General features: G+C 39.4%; 1 protein-coding gene across 2 annotated transcripts in view; it reads left to right on the forward strand.

The window, feature by feature from the left end:
* Positions 1-22,958, forward strand: part of Xndc1n (XRCC1 N-terminal domain containing 1, N-terminal like) — a 26,030-nt gene continuing 3,072 nt past the window's right edge. The window contains exons 1-9 of one of the 2 annotated variants that reach the window (XM_076846731.2): positions 1-273; positions 6,468-6,642; positions 10,284-10,425; positions 11,179-11,334; positions 12,850-13,028; positions 16,239-16,324; positions 16,567-16,739; positions 18,877-18,949; positions 22,381-22,505. In XM_076846731.2, coding sequence (XP_076702846.2) covers positions 6,598-6,642; positions 10,284-10,425; positions 11,179-11,334; positions 12,850-13,028; positions 16,239-16,324; positions 16,567-16,739; positions 18,877-18,949; positions 22,381-22,505 — 979 coding nt within the window. In that variant the 5' untranslated portion in view covers positions 1-273; positions 6,468-6,597. The remainder of the gene's footprint in view (positions 274-6,467; positions 6,643-10,283; positions 10,426-11,178; positions 11,335-12,849; positions 13,029-16,238; positions 16,325-16,566; positions 16,740-18,876; positions 18,950-22,380; positions 22,506-22,958) is intronic. The other variant, XM_076846730.2, reaches the window with a different exon arrangement.

Consider the following 22,958-nt stretch of genomic DNA (forward strand, 5'->3'; position numbering starts at 1 on the left):
CGCTCTCTCGACGCGAGAATTAAAGTGAAAAATATAAATTAAAAACACATGCAAGTGTATTTTTCTGGCTGTAGCACCAGCTGCCTTGCCTCGATGGGAATCGTTTTACAGGAACAGCGGCTTCTTTAGGTTCCAGAACGCGTTCCTGAGCTTCAACGGGCCGAGCGTGTTACCGGGATCAGAAGGCGGAGGCCAGCGGACCAAATTGGCGGGAGAATGTTTGTGATCCACGACCAGAGGCGCGGTATAACTTCTTGAGGTTCGTGGTCTCGGGTGAGGAGCGTTGGGGTTTGTTGACCCGGAGCGTAGTAGCCGAAGAGGGGAGTGGCATCAAAGAAGTGGACAAAGCAGCGTGTTCGGGATTCTAAAGATTCAGGGCAACAGAGGCTGTCATTGCTATTTCACACATCTTTAATACTCTTTCCTGCCCCACATTCTGCTTCCCCAGCTCTTACCTTTACTCGCTTTCTGTACACCTTTAATCGCTTTCTGATTTTCAGCACCCTACTTTTCTTATGTCTGAATTCGTTAGCTCGCAGACCTGTAACCCAGCTCACACGCCCCCTCAGCGTCCAGTCTGGATCTATTGATGATAGATCAACTCCAGGATGACCTGTGAGTTCAGAAAACCTAGAATGCCAGCCGACTTTATTTGGGGGCCAACAGGAACTTACAGGTTAATATTTACTACCTACAGACATCTCATTTACTTGAAACAATAATTTTTATTATGTAAAACTTTTTTTTTTTTTTTTTTTTAGTTTTTGGCGGACACAACATCTTTGTTTGTATGTGGTGCTGAGGATGGAACCCTGGCCGCAGGCATGCCAGGCGAGCGCACTACCGCTTGAGCCACATCCCCAGCCTGTGAAACTTTTATATATGGAAATTATTAATAGAATATTACAAACAATGTATTCTCATCACACCAGATTGACTATTGATATGATATATTTGCTTCCTGGTTTTTTTAAAAGGTTAATATAGAAAAAAATTGAATTTAATCTGTGTCTTTTATTGTCAGATCCATTACCCTCTCATCTGCAATAAAAACAAATTTTATTATAAATTAGCTGTGTGTTTTATTCAGCCCATTTAAAAAAGTTATATGTGTATCCTTAAATGATACATAGTGTTGCATTTTTTTTTCTTTTGTGGTACCTGGTATGGAACCCAGGACCTTGCACATGCTAGGCAAGTGCTCTACCATGGTGCTACATCCCAGATCCTGATTTTGTTTTTTTAATGAACACAAATGCTGTTTTCTGTGTATCACCCCCCAACTTAATTCTTTCACTATTATTTTTAAAGCCTATATAGATGTATATTTACATCCAATTCATTCCTAACCATTGTACTGTGCTCTTTTTTATGATATATAATATTTCCTTTGTCCGTTCCTTTTTTTTTTTTTTTTTTTTTTTTTTGCTATCAGAAACAATGTGTCTTTATGCACATGTGAGTCTCCAGAGCTGTTGTTCAAATAAGTTAACTACTAGCCACATGACTATTCTTGCAATGTGGCTCCTTAGAATTAATATGTGCTGAAAGTGTTTATGAGGGGAATCATTTCCCCACATTATTGCCATTCCTTTATGTTGTAAGATTGGCTGGGGTTATTAGGGGTTAAACTCAGAGGCACTTTTGCCATTGAGCTACATCCCAATCCCTTTTTTATATTTTTATTTTAAGACAAAGTCTCACTAAGTTGCCTAGAGCTTTGCGACGTTGCTGAGGCTGGCTTAGAACTTGTGATCCTCCTTTCTCAGCCTCCTTGGACACTAGGATTGTAGACGTGAGCCGCTGTGCCTGGCTATTATCAGACTCGTAAGTTTTTTGCCAGTCTTAGAGGAAAGAAGTGATATTTGCAATTTCCTTATTACCAGGCTATGAGTTTTTCTATATGGGCCTTTGTTCATTCAGATTTCACCTTATGTGAATTGCACTTTCTACCCAGTTTTCTATTGGTTTGCTTATTCTTATTGATTTGTAGGTTTTAAAAAAATATACTTGGAATACTAGCCAAGTTTACATGTGTTGTAAGTAACCTTTTTCTTAGCCATCTGTATTTTAACCTAGTTTATGTTGTCTTAAAGTATTGTTATTCATGTTTCCATCTTTGATCCACTGGTGTGTGTGTGTGTGTGTGTGTGTGTGTATATATATATATATATATATATAGAGAGAGAGAGAGAGAGAGAGACACATATATGTCATATATATATTTCTTTTTTATGGTACTGGGGATTTAACCAAGGGGTATTTTACCACTGAGCCATATCCGTAGCCCTTTTTGTTTTTTATTTTGAGACAGGGTCTTGCTAGGTTGCTGAAGCTAGACTTGAACATGCATTTCTCCTGCCTCAGCTTCCAAATTGCTGGGAATACAGGCGTGGAACACCACACCCTGCTGGAGTATAATTTTTTAAAATAGTTGCAAGATAGGGATCTATTTTCATTTTTCTTTACATTGTCAACCAATTTTCTGAATACCTCGACTATATATATTACCTCATCTTTTTCTAAAAGAATTACGATCCTGCTCTATCTTACAGTTGGTGGTTATGAGTTCTCATCTATACCAGTGTTTCTAGAGTCTATTTGCCTATTTCTATAGACAGTATGTTCTAATTACTATAACTTTATGATTTTTTCAAAAAATTTGATACCCTACCTCTTTCATCTTTCTTTTTTGGAATCATCTTAGCAATTTGTAACCTTTAATTGATTGTTGAGTTTTCAGGTTGCCAGAAATATCTGTTGAAATTCTAATTGGAGTTAAATAATATCCTCTTCTTTCAGTGAATATTTATTAGTGCCTACTGTGTTTAGACCATCTCTGAGATGATGAACATGACAAAAATCTATATCCTCAAGAAGCAAGAAGGAGCATAGGGTAAACAGTTACAACAGCATTTGTAAGGGCAAGGAGGTCTGTAAGAACTTAATCTCTTGGGCAATTTGATTATCTTACAAAAGATTGTATGTGTCATTAACCACTGTGTTTCCAACACCTAATACAATGCCTGATACCTACTAGAAACTCCCCAAATATTAACAAAATCAAATATCCAAAATCAACAACTTCAGGGTTCCCAAGCCACTGATTTTCAACACCTTGTTCTTCCTATGTCTGAATTCATTAGCTTGCAGACCTGTAACCCCAGCTCACACGCCCTTTCAGCATCCAGCCTGGATCTATTGAGTAAATAGAACTAGGATGCACCAGTGGCACACACCTGTAATCCCAGCAGCTCAGGAGGCTGATACAGGAGGATTACCAGTTCAAAGCCAGCCTCAGCAAAAAGCAGGGAGCTGAGCAACTCAATGAGACCCCTGTCTCTAAATAAAATACAAAATAGGGCTGGGGATGTGGCTCAGTGGCTTTGGGACTTGTTAAATCAGATATCTGTTTGATGGTAATGAAAAAAAATGATGTTTTTCTATCACAAATATTTTACAGGTAAAGCATCCCTTATAGGAAATGCTGGGCCCAGAAGTGTTTTGGATTTTTTGATTTTTCAGATTTTGAATATTTGCGTATGCTTGATGAGGATAATACCCATTTTTAAACTGAAATTCATTTATGTTTTGTATATACCTTATACCTGAAGTGATTTTATACAGTAATTTTAGTCACCTGCATTTTCATTGAAATCTGTCACAGGAGGTCAGATATAGAATTTCCACTGTGACATCATGGTGGTGCTAAAAAAGTGGCATATTTTGGCATATTTTAGATTTTAAGGATGCACAACCTGTACTATGAGTTTATCCAAAACAGATTATATCTAATTCTGATGTTTTCAATATCTCACAGAGAATAGTAAAAATTTGAATGTCCAGTGAGTTCCCATTCCGGGACTAATCAGTTTCATAAATCTGGTGAGCTTGCTGGGTGTGATGGCACATACCTGTAATCCCAGAAACTCAGGAAGCTGAGGCAAGAGAATGGAAAGTTCAAAGCCAGCCTCAGCAATTTAGTGAGACTCTGAGGAACTTAGACTCTGTCTAAATAAAAAATAAAAAGGGCTGGGATGTGGCTTACTGGTTAAGCACCCTGGGTTCAATTCCTGATACAAACAAACAAACACACCTGGAGCCAATGGTGCATACCCGTAATCCCAGCAGCTCAGGAGGCTGAGACAGGAGGATTATGAGTTTAAAGCCAGCCTCAGCAAAAATCAGAATGCTGAGCAACTCAGTGAGACCCTATCTCTAAATAAGATACAAAATAGGGCTGGGGATGTGGCTCAGTGGCTCAGTGCCCTTGAGTTTAATACTGGTACCAAATAAAAAACAAAAAACACCTGGAGAACTAAAGAGGTGACTCAGGACTCATCCTTCATTCTTCTGTCTTTGAAGCCTTAACAACACATTGACCTGTTAGGAATACTTGATAATTACGAGGTAGTCACTAAGAGTTTTGTTACTCCTGTTGCTGCAGACTACCCCACTGCATGACTTCAAGCCCTTTGGAGCTCAATTTTTCTGCCTCTTACATTGGGTATACAGCAACAAGTCAGACATGAAACCTGTTCTGCAAGAGTTTACAATTTGTCAAGGAACATAGGACATATATGATTGTTGTGTGAGGCACTCTATTAAGTGGTAAGTGAGAATTGATAGGATGGAGCTATCACTTAGAACTGATGAAGCAGAGGTAAAGTGAAGTTTGATCACTAGAATGCATTCAATTTGACAAGTTGGAAAGGGAACTGTCATAATGAGGAGTCTGAGGAGGTCTGAAGGAGACCTCTAATTAGAACTTCCAGGTCCTTGACTCCATCACAAATAAGAATTTTAGTAAAGAGATTTAGTAAAGAGAGGAAGAGCTTTGTTATAAGGCAAAGGTCTACTCCCTGCTGCAGGCAATCTCAAGAGTGAGCCACATTGCCAGGGCTGAAGGTTGGATTTTTGTTAGGGTACATAATTAGGTGGAATATTGTATGCAAAAGGATTGAACTTCCCTCTGGGATTCAGAATTATCATGTTTCCCTGTGGGTTTGGAATGTAGGTTTCGATTACATGAACATCTCTGGTGATCACTGGGTTATGGTTCAATCAAATGTTAGCTCCTTTCCCTGACAAGATTAATGATCTCTTTCTGTTGAGGTTTTGTTCCTGTTTTACTATGTTCCAAAAAACTGATAGGGAACTGGAAAGTTGAAAGTAATTTGTGGACTATTTAGTGCATCCTTACATTTTGACCATTTTCTGTCCTTTAGTCTCCTTTATCCTGCTCATTAGACAGTCTGTGAATTATTTGTTCTATATATTAATAGGAATATTTTTCCTTTAGAGACTTGGTGTTCCTTCTGTATCCCTAACTTTCTATATCAGAACAGCAATTCAAGCAGAGGTAATGGCATGAGCAGAGTCTTAGAGGTAGAAAAAAAATTTTTGGTTGGAGATACAAAAAAGGATCTTTATGGCCAGGAGTATATCCAGGATCAGCGAGAAAACATGAATAAAATGAGCCAGCATAAATATTTAAAGAGAGAACTCACTGAAATACATTCAGATAACTTTAAAACATCTCTCACCAAGGAATTGTTGAAGCTAGGTGATGGATGCATCAGTTTGTTATACTAAAATGTGTGCTTTTCCATATACTTAAAATTTTCCTATAAAAAGTTTAACGGGCCATGCACCATGTTGCATGCCTGTAATCCCAGCAACTCAGGAGGCTGAAGCAAGAGGATTACAATTTCAGCCTCAGCAAAAAGCCCGGAGAGGTAGAGCAGCACACCTGCAATCCCAGAGGCTGAGGCAGGAGGATCACAAGCTTGAGGCCAGCAAAAAGGGAAAGGGGACTGGGGGTATAACTCAGAGTTAAAGTACTCCTGAGTTCAATCCCCAGTACTGTTCAAAAAAAGAAACAATTTAAGGGGCAATTGGTACTCTTAGGAACTCATCTACATATAAATCCAACATTAACATTAATATGTTTTGTACTTGCTGCTCTCTTGCCTTGATGTTGCACTCCAGTTATTTCACATTATTTGGAATCTCATTAGATGGTTCAGATCTGCTCCCTGCCCATCACCCCCACTAGGCCCAAAGTAGTAATCATCAGAAACGGGACGAGGGCTAGAAATATAGCTCAGTGGTATAGCACTGGGTTTGATCAAGGCCATGGGTTTGATCCCTAGGAACACACACACACACAAAAAAAAAAAAAAGAAGAAGAAGAATTAAATGGGCTGATGGCCTCAAAAACTCATATAATTAGAGAAACAACCATAATTTTTTTTGTCTTTTTTCTTATGGGCTTTTTTGTTTGGTAGGTTGATTGTCAGTATTGGGAATAGAAGCTAGAGGCACTGTACTACTGAAAATACATCCCCACCCCTTTTTTTAAATTGAGACATCTTCTTGCTAAGTGACTGAGGCTGACCTCAAACTTGAGATCCTCAGCCTCCCAAGTTGATAATAGTTTATTTTTCTTTTGTTTTTTTCTTCAGGAGTAATGTGAAGATTCTTGTTCTTCTGGAAGCTGCTAAAACAAAAACATAAACAGTGCCAAAGTGGTAACAGAAGAATTCTTGAGATAAAGCATTTTTGCCCTGTACTTGGACAGCTGATAGGCCTGCCATGGCTCCTGTGAAGATCAGTCATGTGGTGTCATTTTCCTCTCAGGTATATCAATCAATAGGCATGTTTGTTTGTTTTCCTTGATGACTGAAAGGAATGAACAAAGTAGGAGATTTGGCTCTACTTTCAGGAAACTCCCAGTCTAATAGAAAGGACATGATGTCTTCTCTGGGAATCCAGAATCTCAGGGAAGAAATAGTTCTTGCCTTCAGGTTGTTCCCAGAGCAGTGCAAGAAACCGATAGAAATGTTCCCAGGACTTGAAGTTCCATAAAGGAGGTACCTCAGGATTCCACTAATAGCTTAAAGGTGCTGGATAGATCCTAGGCCCAGAATCTGCACCAGGGTCCCCAGAACAACCATTTGGTCAGTCTTGTCATTGAGAGCAGACCAGAACACTCAACATCATACCTGACCTGTGATATCATGACCACCCTCAAGTGTGATCTCAGCCTCTTCCCTAAATGTTCTATAATTCCCACTTAGAGCTAAATCCCAGACCCTGAGCCCGAGCATTTCCCACATTTTCCTCTATTATCATTGCTCTACCCATTTATTCCTCCTCTCGTGTTAACTCTGGTCTTTCTCCAGAGGTGCTGTGGCATTTCAGGGGATAAGTCTACATTTTACAGCAATATTATTTGCATGGTGGGATATTTAGCATCCCTAACCCTGTGCCCCAATAACAATATTGCTTATCAGTTGTTATGATAGTCAAAAACATCCCTACACATTTCAGAAATACCCTTAGAGGGTCTTTAGGAACTACTATATTAACTTCTAAGTAAAATAAAACAATAATTACACTTATCCTGCTTATCTTCATAGTCATCCTGAACAGTTTTCTTCATAGACTCATAGTCTTATAAAAGCTAGAAGCTAACCATAACACATGTAAAATAACTTAATAAAATTGAAGGTACTCAAGATCATATTATCATTTTTAGTATTTAGACTGTGCCTCCTGCATTAGTCTCTTATTATAAAGCCTTCATAGAGTTTGCACATTGTGCTTTTGGCTCTTGGTCCTGAGTACCACTGTGAACCCAGAAGTGTAGAAGTCCATAACACAAGGCTACTCTAGGGACACACAGTTACTCCTGCACAGGTGATACTTAAGCTAACTTGCAAGGCACCTTCCTTTCCCAAGTCTTCATGGTGCCAATAATCATTTATAATTCATTATATTCACTGAGCCAGTTGCAGTGGCACATACCTGTAATCCCAATGGCTTGGGAAGCTGAGGCAGGAGCATCGGGAGTTCAAAGACAGCCTCAGCAACTTGGTGAGGCCCTGAGCAACTTAGCAAGACTGTGCCTCAAAATAAAAAAGTAAAAAGGGCTGGGGATGTGGGTAAGTGCCTCTAGGTTCAATCCCGAGTAATATATATATATATATATATATATATATATATATATATATTTGTTTTTTTTCTTTTCTCTGATAACGTTATTATCAGAAATCAGCTCAGGGGTTTTCCTGCTATGATTGACAATTGATGGGATTCAAAAAAATCAAAGTGATTTTGAAACTTTCTTATGGCCCAGAGAATAAAACATCCAGTTTGTTTTAAACTACTTTTAGAGTTTCTTTAAACTGTAGTGGAAGACCTTTGGATAGGCCCTATCAATTATTTTTGGACTGCCAGAAGAACTTATGTTTCCTTTTTAGATGGAATGTATTTTGTGTGAGCAATTTAAACAAATAGTACTAACAGACTGAAATAAAATTTTAGATAAGACTGATTCATTTGTATTTAAAAAAAAAAAAATGCAAGAAGCTAGACATGGTGGCACATGCTTGTAATCCCAGCCTTTCAGCAGGCTGAAGCAAAAGAATTGAAAGTTCGAGGCCAGCCTCAGCAATTTTGTGAGACCCTGTTTCAAACTGAAAAATACAAGGGGCTAGGGATATAGCTCAGTGGTAAAGCACCCCTGGGTTCAATCCCCAGTACACCTACAATAATAAATGAAATGAAGTAATTATCCATCTTCCAATATTGTGGTTTCCAACCCTACTCTGTAGGGGCCAACTTCTAGAAATTGAAAGGAGGGAGGACAAGTATGTCTCTAGGCATCCCCCCAACCTGTGCTTTAACCAGAGCTCTGCTTCTATTTGTTGAAAAAAATATTCAAACACACACATAACATGCTTCAGTATAAGATTTCATTTAAAAAAAGGGATTTGGGTCAGGGGATATAGCTCAGTTGGCAGGGTGCTTGCCTTGCATGCACAAGGCCCTGGGTTCAATTCCCAGCACCACCGGAAAAAAAAAAAGGAGGGGGTGGATTTTATTGCTGGAATAACATGGTTAGAAACCATGTGTCTAGGGCTGGGATGTAGCTCAAGTGGTAACGTGCTCGCCTGGCATGCACGGGACGCTGGGTTCAATCCTCCGCACCACATAAAAATAAAATAAAGATGTTGTGTCCACCGAAAACTAAAAAATAAATATTAAAAGATGTTGAGGGATGAAGCTTGGCATTCTGCCAGAAGGGAGTGGTTGAGAGGTGAGCCATTGAGATGATGATGGTTATGTTAAGCTGTATATTCAGTTGTATATGGACCCCTGCTGTCCGACAATAGGGTGGCTCCAGGGAATAAGGGCCCCCCCCACCCCCAATAGGCTGGTTCCTGCTGCCTCAGGCACCGCCTGCTACTTTGGAGTTCCCATGGAGTTCTGGGGTCAGTGCAGAGCCCGGGGGAGAGCAGAGAGAGTTCCTATGGAGTGTTGGTGGGGTTTGGGCAATAAAGTTTTCTGTTTGAACATACAAGTGCTTTGTGGCGGCTGGGTGATTTAATATACCCAGCCAGACTGCGACAAAAAAAAAAATTCTCTGTCTCTCTCTCTCTTAAAAAAAATTTTTAAAAAATGTGTCCAGCTTCCCCGCTCTCCTTATGGATGAAAAATTTTTGATCCAAAGAGGAAGTAGTTTGTTTAAGGCCTCTCAACCAAAAAGTATCTGACTTTGGGTTAAAACTCAGAATTTCTTTCTATGTAAATATATCACTTATTGTCTTGGAATAATCACTTTATAATAAGCATCCATTGTAAACTTAGAATAAAAATCTTTGGGGCTGGGGATGTGGCTCAAGCGGTAGCGCGCTCTCCTGGCATGCGTGCAGCCCGGATTTGATCCTCAGCACCACATACAAATAAAGATGTTGTGTCCACCGAAAATTTAAAAATAAATATTAAAAAATTCTGTCTCTCTCTCTCTCTATCTCTCTCTCTCTCTCTCTCTCTCTCAAAAAAATCTTTGCCCTTTTAGGATTGTTATAAAGATAAGAAAATGTCTGAAATAGCTGATAAATCAAAGACATTAATAGAGTGTAATGGTTAAAAGCTCTGGTTTTAGAAACCTGCTTTGGTTGGTTATCAGGCATGAGGCCTTGGGTAAGTTTCCGAGCTTCCCTAAACTTCAGTTTATTGATTTACTAACTAAGAAGTAATAATAATACACATGTAGGATTAAGTGAGGGAGCCTGGTAAATAGATAGAGGTAGATGGTATCTAAATCTCTTGGTACATGGTTCCTGTGTTACTGAGGATTCCCATCTGGTGCCTTTCTATAATGTTAGGGTGCCTTAAAAGACTTGGGATTATAGGGATACCTTATTCATGGGCATATTTTTCCCCATAGACTTAGTAAAGTTCCTGATTCTCTCCTTCTCTCTCTGACTTAGGATCCCAAGTATCCTGTGGAGAACTTGCTGAACCCAGATAGTCAGGGGAGGCCTTGGCTCAGCTGCCCTCAGGACAAGAGTGGGCAACTGAAAGTGGAACTACAGCTGGAGAGGGCAGTGCCCATTAGCTATATTGATGTAGGTGAGTTAGTTCCCTGGGGCCTCTGAGGTAAGACACTGGAGTGATATTCCCCTCTAAGCCACTACTCAGAGGTCTTAGTTCATTCCAGCCAAGCAGCCTTCTAGAATAAGCCCTGCATAGGTGTGAAGGAGAAATGTGGCCTTTGCCCTTGGGGAAGATTTGGTGTTGGAGAACTCCATGGTCTCCATTCATATGGAATACAGTGTGAATGGAGCTCCTTGAACTATGCAATGTACGGCTTTGATCTGTGTGATCTGGGTAAAGCCTTAGGACATTGGCCTAATTATAAATGCCAACAAATAGAATTTGTATACACCTCTAAATATTAGTGTCTCAGGATTACTGGTAAGGTGAACTGTGCACAGGAAAAGGTTGACTGTAGAATTCTTTGAAATAGAGAATTGACAAAGTCATCTGGTGCCAACTTTGTTAGGACAGAAAGATGTTGGGCTCCCTAGGAAGGATATAAGAGAAACAGAATTTGGCACTACTTTCAGGGCCCAGGACAGGGAAGCAGCAAGTCTCTGCTGGATCTTCCCATGGTTATTTAGTGTAATTCCATGTTGTCATGTAGCCTGATAGAGAACCTTTGTGTTATCATTAAATTATTGGTTCCTTGTGTCACTCCACATGTTGCCAGACCTTTCTGACTACCTGCTAATTTTAGAGTGAGGAATGTCCTCTTCCCGTCCAGTTCCCTTGTGTATAATTATTTCTATCGCACTTATCCTTTTCTCATCCTTTTGTCCCCAGGTAACTGTGGCTGTGCTTTCCTGCAAATTGATGTGGGCCGTTCTTCCTGGTCCCTAGACAGACCTTTCATCACCCTGCTCCCTGCAACCACACTAATGTCCCTCACCGATTCAAAGCAGGGGAAGAACCGCTCAGGGGTCCGCATGTTTAAAAATGGTAAAGAGGGCAACAGCAGAAGTGGGGTATGTTCCCGAGTAAGAAGGATGCAGTACTAGAGAGGATGTAAGTGCTTTGGAGTATAGATTGTGGGAGGGAGCCTGTTCAAGGGCTTAGTTATCTTAGGCTACTTCCTAAGAAGTAGATTAATTAGTGAGTGACATGCTTGTATGTGAATTCTTCATGACGAGGATGCCTGATAGCTGGGGATGTTTATTAGCTACTGTATGATTGATATTTCCTGTGACTTGTAGAGTATGAAACAAAACACATGTTAATTACTATGTTTTTTGTTTGTATAAATGTATATTGAAAGGAAAGTGACCACAACACTCGAGCAACCAAAAGATCTTTTTTGCAGCAGTGCAACAAAGAGAAAAGAAAGAAGGAGAGAGAGAGGAAGCGCACGCAGGAGAGAGAAAGCAAGAGAGATAGCAAGAGAGAGAGAGAGCAAGAGAGAGAGAGAGCAAGAGAGAGAGAGAGCAAGAGAGAGAGAGAGGGGCCTGGCAGGAGGGAGTTTTTATAGCCCAAATCTAATGGGGCCTCTGGGTCTGCAAGCTGCCTTGTTGGCCCAAGGCGGGTTGAGTGCTCAGCCTTGAGCAGGACTTGACACAACAGGTGATAAAGGACCAGACAGAGTGGGGTTTGAGTGCGTGGGCTATCTTGCAGCCAACATCTGTTCAGCCTGCCCTGCAGACAACACAGTTCAGCCTGCTCTGCACCCAACATATCTAAGTATAGATGTAAGTAGCAGAAGGCTACATAATGGTTATATTTTATGTAGCATATAGTGTTTCCTGAATTCTGTTTATGTAGATATGCTCAGTGGGCACTGCAAAAGAAACATAGGATTTGATTCCTGTCCTCTAGGGATTTAGAGCCTAGTAAAGATTTGTTTAAATTGAAGGTGTTTAAATTGAAGGTGTTTGTAATGTCATAAAGGAAGAATGATACTGGAGGGGCATGTGAGGTGGAGAGGATGAAGTCCTGACTGGATAGTGTTAGAAATTAGAGTTGTGTTAGAAATTAAAGAGTTTGTAACATCAGTGTTTGATACTATGAGTGAATGTGCAGGACTTATAGCATCGTGAGAGAGGTTGAGGTCTTGTGGTTCAGGAAGGGTTGATATCTCAGCTAATCCATGAGCAAGCTGTTTCCCCATACCCTAGCACCACAGATGCCTCTTGGTTGATTGAGATATTGATGAGGTCCCTAGAGAGTTGTAGAATAAGGATGTACCCAGGCTGGAAATGGTGTGGAAGCATAACGGGGGAGTGATGGTCAGAGGCAAGGAACTGGGTCTGAAAGAGCCCTGACAGGACTACTTGGTATTACCATTCCCTGAGCACCTAAAATAAACCTGAGGGGAATATTTACTGGTCGTCTTCATTCTTCGTCCTGTTGAAATTTGCTCTGTATAACCTGTCTTCTCTTTCCTTGGGATAAACTTTCTTTTATTTTTTCCCCTCCATTAATTCATTTTCCCCCTCAGTTTGTTTCTCTTTTTTCCTTGAGATGATTTCCTGGCTCCAGCCTCAGGAGAATCATGGGATCGACTTCGCCTGACTTGTTCCCAACCATTCACACGTCATCAGTCCTTTGGCCTGGCCTTTCTGCGGGTGCGTTCCTCTCTGGACTCTTCAGATGACCCTGTGATGGATCTCTCAGTCCCTGTGAGCTCTGAGCTAAGCCAGGTATGTACTAGGGTAGAACCAGGATTTAGTATTTTCCCTCCCTTTGAGGGTTTTGGGTTAGAAAGCTGGTGCTTGATTGAGGGGTAGACACACTGCACACAAGCACAGGTGGGCATGCTGCCCTTTCTTACAAGTAGGAATGAACTCTTCCCCTTCTCTCCCTTACACAGGGAAGTGCAAGTGAGTGAGCCAGGTTCCAGGATTGCAGGGCCCGGAGCTGACATGAATGGAGCTAAATCTCCATGAACCTGGCCTTTCAATAAAATGGAAGCTCTGTGAAATTAGGGACCTGTTTGTCTTCTTCTATAAATGTATTCCTGGCACCTAGAACATTTCCCGGAACAAAATGGGCTTTTGGTAAAAAAGTTCATTGTGTAAACGACCCTTGGAGGGGAGTTGCAGATAGTCACATAAAGTATTATTATTCAAACCAAGACACTTTAAAGGCAAAAGAGAGTACTATTAATATTTGTAATGAGCCCAGCTCAATGGCACACACCTATAATCCCAGCTACTCAGGAAGATCACAAATGCAAGGTTAGTCTGGGCAACTTAATGCCTGTCTCAAAATGTTTTAAAATGGGCCAGGGAAGGCTGAGGAGATAGCTTAATGGCAGAGTGTTTGCCTAGCATTCTTGAGGCCCTGGGTTTAATCCCCAATACTGTAAGTAAATAAATAAATAAATAAATACAATTTAGGAAGCCAGGCATGGTGGCACACACCTATAATCCCAGCTGGAGGCTGAGATAGGAGGGTCTCAAGTTTGAAGCCAGCCTCAGCAATTTAGCAAGATCCTGTCTCAAAATAAAAGGGGTTAAAAAAATAAAAAATAAAAAAATAAAAGGGGTTGAAGATGTAACTCAATGGTAGAGTTCAGTTAGCCTGAACTGGGTTCAATCCCCACTACAGAAAAAAAGAAAGAGAAAGAAAAAATATTTACAGGACTATCCCAGACAGACCAGGACATATATATGATCACCTTACTTTTCGGATAAATAAGGGATTTCCAGAATTTCTTTCATTTTGGCTTTTGAATTACTCTGCACTTCCACAACCTTGATTGGCTTGCAAGAAAGAAAGTTAACAACTCCAGAGCCGAGTCAGTAAGGCACTGAACAGTGAATAGAATCAAACACACATGTAGTTACCGCATGAAACCATAAGAAAAGGAAGTCTGAAACATTCTGACAAGAGACAGTTGGTACTTGGAAACCATTGGTGATACTCAGTTTTATAATTTTAAGATGTCTAAAATGTCATAGGCCTTTTTTTCTACAGTGTAATTCTAATTGGTATATTGGAGTGAAAGCAAAACATAACAGCTTTTAACCTTCTGAAATAGAGTTATTATGATCACAAATATTCTAGTAAGAAAATAGGTCACACTGCTAATTCTTGGAGAGGGTTTGAACCCAAGCTGCTTGACTCCACCTAGCCTGTGCTCATAAGCTAAATTCTAATGATCAATCTCATGTAGAATTAAGATTAAATAATTATCTCCAAACACACATCTAGTTAGTTACCCTTTCTGGTAGTATTCACTCTAAAATTCATGTGGCAGGGCTGGGGATAGAGCTCAGTGGTACTCTAGCATGTATTAGACTCTGAGTTTAATCCCCAGCACCAGAAAATAAAATTCATGCAATTATGTAAAGAAAAAAAACTAAAATCCTCAAAAATTAAACAAAATATTTTTAAAATAATTATAGTTTATAATGACAATTAGAAATAGTAAACATTGAAACATGTATGAAGACCCGAATTGTTGTGAATTTACTTTATATACAACCAGAGATATGAAAAATTGCTCTATATGTAATAAGAATTTTAATGCATTCCGCTGTCATATATAAATAAAAAAATAAAATAAAGAAATGCAAAAAAAAAAAAAAGAAAGAAAGAAAAGAAATAGTAAACAGTCAATGTGAATAAAAATACTAATTTCCAAGCTTTCAGAATGAGGTCAAGTCATACTTTATAAAAACATTTACCTTTAGAAGAATCCATAATAAGCCAAATGAAGTGGCACATCCCAGCAGCTTGGGAGGCTGAGGCAGGAGGATTATGAGTTCAAAGCCAGCATCAACAATTTAGCAAGGCCCTAAGCAACTCAGTGAGACCCTGTCTCTAAATAAATTACAAAAAAGGGCTGGAGATGTAGCTTCTTTCTGTAGGGCTGGGGATCAAACCCAGGGCCTCACATTGCTAGGAAAGCAGTCTATGACACTGAGCCACATCCCCAACCCAATTATTCTTTTTAACTTAAGGGAAAAAAGGAAATTTGAAAAAATAAAAAGGTCAATAATGACAAGTGCATTTTTTTAAAAAATATTTTTAGTTGTAGATGGACACAATGCCTTTGTTTATTTAGGTTTTTTTTATGTGGTGCTAGGGATTGAACCCTGTGCCTTGTGAGGGCTAGGCAAGCATTCTACCACTGAGCCACAACCCCACCTCCCAGATGCATTGCTTTGACAAAGAATTAGAAACTGTAGTGTACTACCTAAATAAAAATCTATGTAGAAATGATCATGTGATATCTATATATGCACACATTTATACATATATATATATATAAGCATCTCTTTATAGGTAGCTAGAAATGATGGCCAAATGTGGTAGGCTTTTATTGCACATGAACAAAATTGTTCACAAAATGAATCATACTGTTAATTAAACAATATTATCAAATAAATACATACGTATTATTTTTTTCTCTCAAAGATATATAGACGGCTCAGCGGTAGAGTGCTTGCCTACCTTGTGTGAGGCCCTGTGTTCGATCCTCGGCACCGCATAAAAATAAATAAATAAATAAAATTAAAAATAAAGGTATAAAAAGATATATAGAGATGAATGACTTAAATCAATTTTATATATGGACAATTAAAATATACATATTTTTGAAAGTTTGAACATGACAAACAAAAGTTTGCACATGATATCAGTCTCTATAGCCCTGTTTTTTCCAAAAGGTGTATTTTTTTTATCCATGGGGGTTTTCATGGTCATGGCAAAACTCTTTGCATTGGAGAACTAAATATACAAAATCACAATATATTATAGAACCAGAAGAGAATTTGAGAGTCTGCACACATCTGCCAATATACCATGTATAAGTTACAGCAGATACATTCACTAAGGTGAGTTCCTAGGTGACAGTGTCCCCTGGTGGTGAATCTTGATATTCCATATTTCTCTGTTCTCAGGGCTCTTCTGACACTCAGGAGTCACATCCTCAACCCTGGCTGGCTAATCCTTCTATCCGGAGGACATTCTTCCCAGAACCCCAGACGTATGTAGCTGCCAGAGCAAAGATCTACCAGTCACTTCTCAGATCTTTCTCCTTGAAGAGAAAGGCTACCATGTCACTCCCAAGCACACAAGCCCAGCCTGGGTTTCCCTAATTAATCACATCTCTCTCGGCCTAACCCTACCTGAATATCAAACTGGCTTTCTCACTAGATGCCAGCAACTTGGGTGAGCAGAACGGAATCTGTGTTCCAAGTGAAACCAGTAACTCTTGTTTCTCTGCAGAAGCTCTAAGAAGATTTCAGAGCTCAAGGATATCCTAAAGCAGCTACAACCAGGGACTCTGGGGCGTTCAGCCCATATGGTGCTTTCTGCAGCCCACAAGGCACCTTCAGCCAGTGTGGCAAGCCCAAAGAGCAATCATGCAGAACCAGGTCCCAGTCTTCCAAAGAATGCAGGTAAGGCCTAGTAACCTGCTCCTTAATGTTCCCAGCAGTGTCCTTCCTTGAATCCACCACTGCTGTACATGGATGGCTCACAAGTAGTACTTCATGTGGAAGAAAAAAAACTATTGTCAGCAGAGAAGTCAAATAATATATAATGATTGAAAGAGCATTGACCTAAATCAAAAATCCTTATCTCTTTGGGCCTCAGTTCCCTTGCCTTAAAAGTGAAGGAATTAAACTAAATACCTAGACTTCTTAGAGTATCCTTATTCTGTGGTCATCTCAGAAAGACAATTGAAGAGTGATGGGGTTTGGAGTTTATTGGAGAAATAAGGTGGCAGAATAGTGTAGTTTAATGAGAAAAGAAGAAATAATTAAAAGATTCTTGGTGAGGCTAGGATTGTGGCTCAGTAGTAGAATGCTCGCCTAGCATGCATGAGGCACTGGATTTGATCCTCAGCACCACATGAAAATAAATAAATAAAATGAAGGTATTGTGTCCATCTACAATTTTAAAAATATATATTAAAAAAAAAGATTGTATCCACCAAAAAACAAACAAAAAAAAGACTTTTGGGGTTCTGTTTTGCACCAGACATTGCTAGGCACTTTTACCAACTTTACCTATTTAATGTTCACAACAAACTTATGTCGTCATTTTACAAAGAATGTAAGGTTCAAAGAGGTTACATTTTTGAGTCACTCTAACATTCTGTTCTTTTTATTTTTCCAAATAGCAAGAAAGAGAAAACCAATAAGGTTATCAACAAAAAGTTAAAAACACAGGATAGTTTGTTGTTTCATTGGGAAAAATTTTTAAAGGAAAAGATTTGCCTATCATTTCAAAGGACTAAACAAATTAGTGAAATAATGAATGTATTATTTTACTGCAAAAATAGGAAATATTGATTCTTTTTTGTTGTGTAACAGATTACCTCAAAATCATCTTATGGTCTGTGATGATTAGGAATCCACTCATGGCTTAGGTGGGTCCTCTAGCTCTGGATCTGTCACAATGCTGTAGCCGTCTCAGTGCTCAGCTGGAAAGGACCTGCTTCATAACCCACACACATGGTTATTGGTCAGATTCATTTCCTCATGTGATATTGGACTGTGGTTCCTTCAATTCCTTTGCTATCCAGGCACAATGGTGCATGCCTATAATCCCAGAGGCTCAGGAGGCTAAGGCAAGAGAATCACAAGTTCCAAGCCAGCCTCAGCCACTTAGTGAGACCCTAAGCACCTCAGCAAAACCCTGTCTCTAAATAAAATATTAAAAAAAGGGCTGGGGATGTGGTTCAGTGGTTAAGCACCCTTGGGTTCAATCCCTGGTACAAAAAAAAAAAATTTCCTCTGCCATGAAATCCTCTCTATAAAGTATCTCACAGTGTGGTAGCTTGTTTCATTAGTGAACAAACAAGAGGGCAAAATGGAGTGCCAGAGAGAGGGAGTGTGCACATGCTACAGCCTGTTGCAAGAAACTGACAGATTATGTCATCCCATCACTTGTGTCATATGCTGTTCTTTAGAAGCAAGTCATTAGGTCCAGGCCACACTCAGGGAGAGACATGAATATCAGGAGACAGCAATCAATGGGAGTCCTCTCAGAAGCTATCTTCCATGTAATGAAAGACATAGTTTATTATTTTAATAGAAGGAAAATGGAATGGAACTAACCATTTTGGGACATTTACTACATGCTGAGCTCCAGAGCTATAAAAGCACTTTGATATTAAATGCTGTACAAAATGTCTCTTAAATTCTGAAAACTAGACAGATGACAGTTATTAAATTTTGTTATCACTCATTGACAGATATTTATTGAACATTTCTTACATGCCAAGCATATGCCACAGTTATCACAGTAAATAAAATAGCAATGATTCTACCCTAATGAAGAGATACGTACCCATGTCACACAAAGAAATCTGAAACTAAAATAGTGATAAGTACAGCAAAGGAAAATCATAATAGGATGATTAGAATTAGATTAGAGAATCCAGGAAAAACCACTCATAGGAAATAGCATTTCATCTAAGACTTGAAGAGTGAGAATTAACCAGGCAAAGAGGGTGGAAACGGTATTCTTCAAAGAATATGTGAAAACCTTTTGTGAATGAGCCAACTTTAATGAGCATTTCTAACACAGTGCCCAGAGCAGAGGAGGAGGACTCAGAGAATGATGTTGGCAGGATAAAGAGACGAAAAATGCAGGACCAAAGGTAAGTAGGTCAACGTGAAAGGCCAGATCACTTCCCCAAACCTTATCATCCTTCTACAGCTGTTCTCCACCCACTCATGCATCAGGTAGGTCAGAGAGCACCCTTGGGTCTGGGTCTTGAGCTCTTAGTCTAGAACTTAGAAGAGAAACAAGTACCTGTCCGTGTGTCATCAGGCAAGAAGGCAGCCCTATAGGGAGCCAGAATCTGTAAATGATTAAGGATTTCATAAAAATTTAAATCTTTTCTGCTTCAAAAGTCATTGTCAAGGAAATAAAAAGATATTCCATTGAATATGGGAGAAAATATTTGTATATTATATTACATATTTTATATATATCTCTAAATATAAAATATATAAAGAACTCTTCTAAATCAACAATACAAAGATAACCTAATTGTAAAAGTGGACAAATAGGACTGGGGTTGTGGCTCAGTGGCAGAGTGCTTGCCTAGAATGTCTGAGGCACTGGGTTCGATCCTCAGCAGCACATAGAAATAAATAAAATAAAGGTCCATCAACAATTAAAACAATATTTTTTAAAAAATGGACAAAGAATCTGAATAGAATTTTTTCTCAAGAAGATGTAAAATGACCAATAAACATGAAAGATGCTCAACATCAGTCACCATCAGAGAAATGGGATGACTAATTAAAAAGATGGACAATAACAAGTGTTGGCAAAGATTTAGAGAAACTGGAACTTTTATAAATTACCAGTAGGAATGTAAAACAGCGCAGCTTAGACTGAGAACATAGCTCAGTGGTAGAGATTTTCCTGGCATTCATAAGGCCTTTGGTTCAATCCCCAGCACTGGGGGGAAAAAAATCAAAGTTAAATAAAATAGTGCACCTGCTTTGGAAAACAATTTGGCAATTCAGAAACCTAAAGATAGAGTTACCACATGATTCAGTGATTCTATCCCTAGTGTATACCCACAGGTATTCACATAACTTATATGTCCATAGCAGCATTATTCACAATAGTTGGAAAGTAGAAACAACCCAAATATCCATCAACTGGTGAATGGATAAACAAAATGTAGTGTATATATACACAATGGAATATTATTTGTCCGTGAAAAAGGAATGGTTATAGTTACTTGAAATGCTGAAAAAGGAGGTTTACAAGTTTGAGACCATCCTAGGCATCTCAAAATACAAAATCAAAAGGAATGGAATATAGCTCAGTGGTAGAGTGCCCCTAGGTTCAATCCCCAATACCCAGGTGAATTTAGTATTTTAGATATATTGTATAATACCTGTTCTAATATGAAAAACCTTGAAAACACTAAGTGAAAAAAGTTCATCACAAAAGACCACATGTAGTAGGATTCCATTTATACAGAATGTCCACAATAGATAAATACATAGAAACACAAAGTATATATAAGTATTGTAGTACAGAGGAATGGGGAGTCACTGCTAATGGGTTTGGGATTTCTTTGGGGGGGTGGTAAAAACCTGCCAGAATTAGATATAGTTGTGGTTACTTGACTTGGTGAAGATACTAAATTTACCTGTTGAGGGTGGGTACTGGGAATTGAACCCAGGGGCACTCTTCCACTGAGCTATATTCCATTTCTTTTGATTTTTTATTTTGAGATGCCTAGGCTGTTCTCAAACTTGTAATCCTCCTTTCTCAGCATTTCAGCCTTTCAAGTAACTGGGATTATAGACTTGACCCACTGCAGCCTGCACTCTTTTTGGGGGGAGGAGGTACTGGAACTTGAACCCAGGGGTACTTTACCACTAAGCTACATATATTCTCAGTCCTTTTTTACTTTGAGACAGGATCTCACAAAGTTACTTAAGCCCTTGCCAAATTGCTGAGGCTGGCCTTGAATTTGCAATCCTCCTGCCTCAATTTTTTAAGTAGCTGGAATTCCAGGGTATATTACTGCACCTGGCCAAAGTTCAAATTTTAAAAGGGTGTCTTTCTGGAGATAACCCATATTCTCCTGAAAATATACTTCTACTTTCCTATAAACCTGTGTCTATGCTTTTTTCTGTGTGTGGTGTTGAGGGTTGAACCCAGGGCCTTGTGCATGCGAGGCAAGCACTCTACCAACTGAGCTATATCGCCAGCCCTCTGTCTATGCCTTTAAAAAAAAAAAAAATGAAGGGCCCAGCATGGTGGCACTTATCTGTATCTCAGCAACTTAGCAAGACCCATCTCAATATAAAAAGTAAAAAGGGCTGGGGATGTGACTCAGTGGTTAAATACCCCTGGGTTTAATCCCCAATACTAAAAAAAAAAAAAAAGTGGGGGGGTAATGTTATGGTATGTGTATGATACATCAATTAAAAAATAATTAATGGGGCGGAGGATGTGGCTCAAGTGATAGCGCGCAGGCCTGGTATGCGTGAGGCACTGGGTTCAATCCTCAGCACTACATAAAAATAAATTAAAAAGATATAGTGTCCACCTAAAACAAAAAAATCAATATTAAAATAATAATAATAATAATAATTAAGGGCTGGGGTTCTAGCTCAGCAGTAGAGCACTCGCCTAGTATAGGCTAGGCACTGGGTTTGATCCTCAGCACCACATAAAAATAAATAAAATAAAGGTATTGTGTCCAACTACAACTAAAAAAATATTTTTTAAAAATGGGCTGGGTCGTGGCTTAGTGGTAGGGCACTTGTCTCGCATGCATGAAGCACTGAGTTCAATCCTCAGCACCACATAAGTAAACAAAATAAAGGTATTATGCCCATCCACAACTTAAAAAAAAAATAAAATAAATAAATAGGGCTGAGGTTGTGGCTCAGTGGTAGAGCGCTCACCTAGCATGAGCAAGGCCCTGGGTTTGATCCTCCGCACCACATAAAAAAAAGTAAGTAAAATAAAGATATTGTATCCAACTACAACTAAAAAATAAATTTAAAAAGAAAAGAAATAAATGATTGAAATCTAAGAACAATAATAGAAGCTCTGGGGTTTTTTTGGTTTCATTTTCTTCAGTGGGGATTAAACCCAGGGTCTTCATGCCAGGCAAACCCTCTACCACTGAACTATACCCCCCAGCCCCAGAAGCCCTGTTGTCAGATGTTCAAAGGTTAAATGATTTCCTTCACCCAGCAGGGTAACCCACACCTGTAATACCAGCTACTCAGGAGGCTTAGGCAGGAGGATGACAAGTTCAAGGCAAGGGCAACTTAGACCCTATTTCAACATGAAAATGATTAGGGTTGTACTTAGTAGTTGATTACTTGCCTAGCATGCAAGAGGCTCTGAGTTTAATCCCCAGTACTACAAAAGAAAAAAAAAAAAAAAAGTCCTTTAAATCTGGTATGGGAAAACTATCACTGCAAGCCAGTGTTACTAGGTCAACATCACTGTTCTAAATATTTTTTGCTCTAATTCTAGATTCCTTCAGCCCTTATAGCTTCTCACGGATAGCTGGTCTTTACCTGCTTTTTCTTACAGGCCTTTGACCAATTCAAACTCCCGGCTGAACAGGAAGGGGACAGTAAAGGCAAGGCAAAGAGAATACCAATCCCAGGCCCAAAACAATGGTGTCCAGGATAGTGAACAATGCCCCATTTGTGCAGGTAAGGTGCTTCAGTCTGGGAGGGTGGTCATGTGATTACTAAGCATTCCTTAAGGGAAGAATAGGAAATCTGGGGGTACTGTGCAGAAACTTGGATTTGGACTCCTTGCCTCTGTCATCTCTACAGTTCCCACCTATGTAACCTATGTGTCCCACCTATGTGTTTTTAGCCAAATGTCATTCAAGACAAATTTATATTGAGGACCTGCTCCCTTCACATCAGGTAAGCTGAGGAAGTGACAAGGGCCCCAACTCTCTGGAGAAGCTAAACACAAACAATGTAAAACACTGTCAGAGAAAGCCTAGAATTTTCTTCATAACTTTTCCCTCTGTCCAAATTCTGCTTACTCTAAGTTTCTGTTCAAATTGTTAGTTCTTGCTGGGTGTGGTGGCATATACCTGTAATCCTAGTGACTTAGAAGACTGAGGCAGGAGGGTTACAAGTTTGAAGCCA

The sequence above is a fragment of the Callospermophilus lateralis genome, chromosome 2 (genome assembly GCF_048772815.1).
Source record: "Callospermophilus lateralis isolate mCalLat2 chromosome 2, mCalLat2.hap1, whole genome shotgun sequence".
NCBI classification, from domain to species: Eukaryota; Metazoa; Chordata; class Mammalia; order Rodentia; family Sciuridae; genus Callospermophilus; species Callospermophilus lateralis.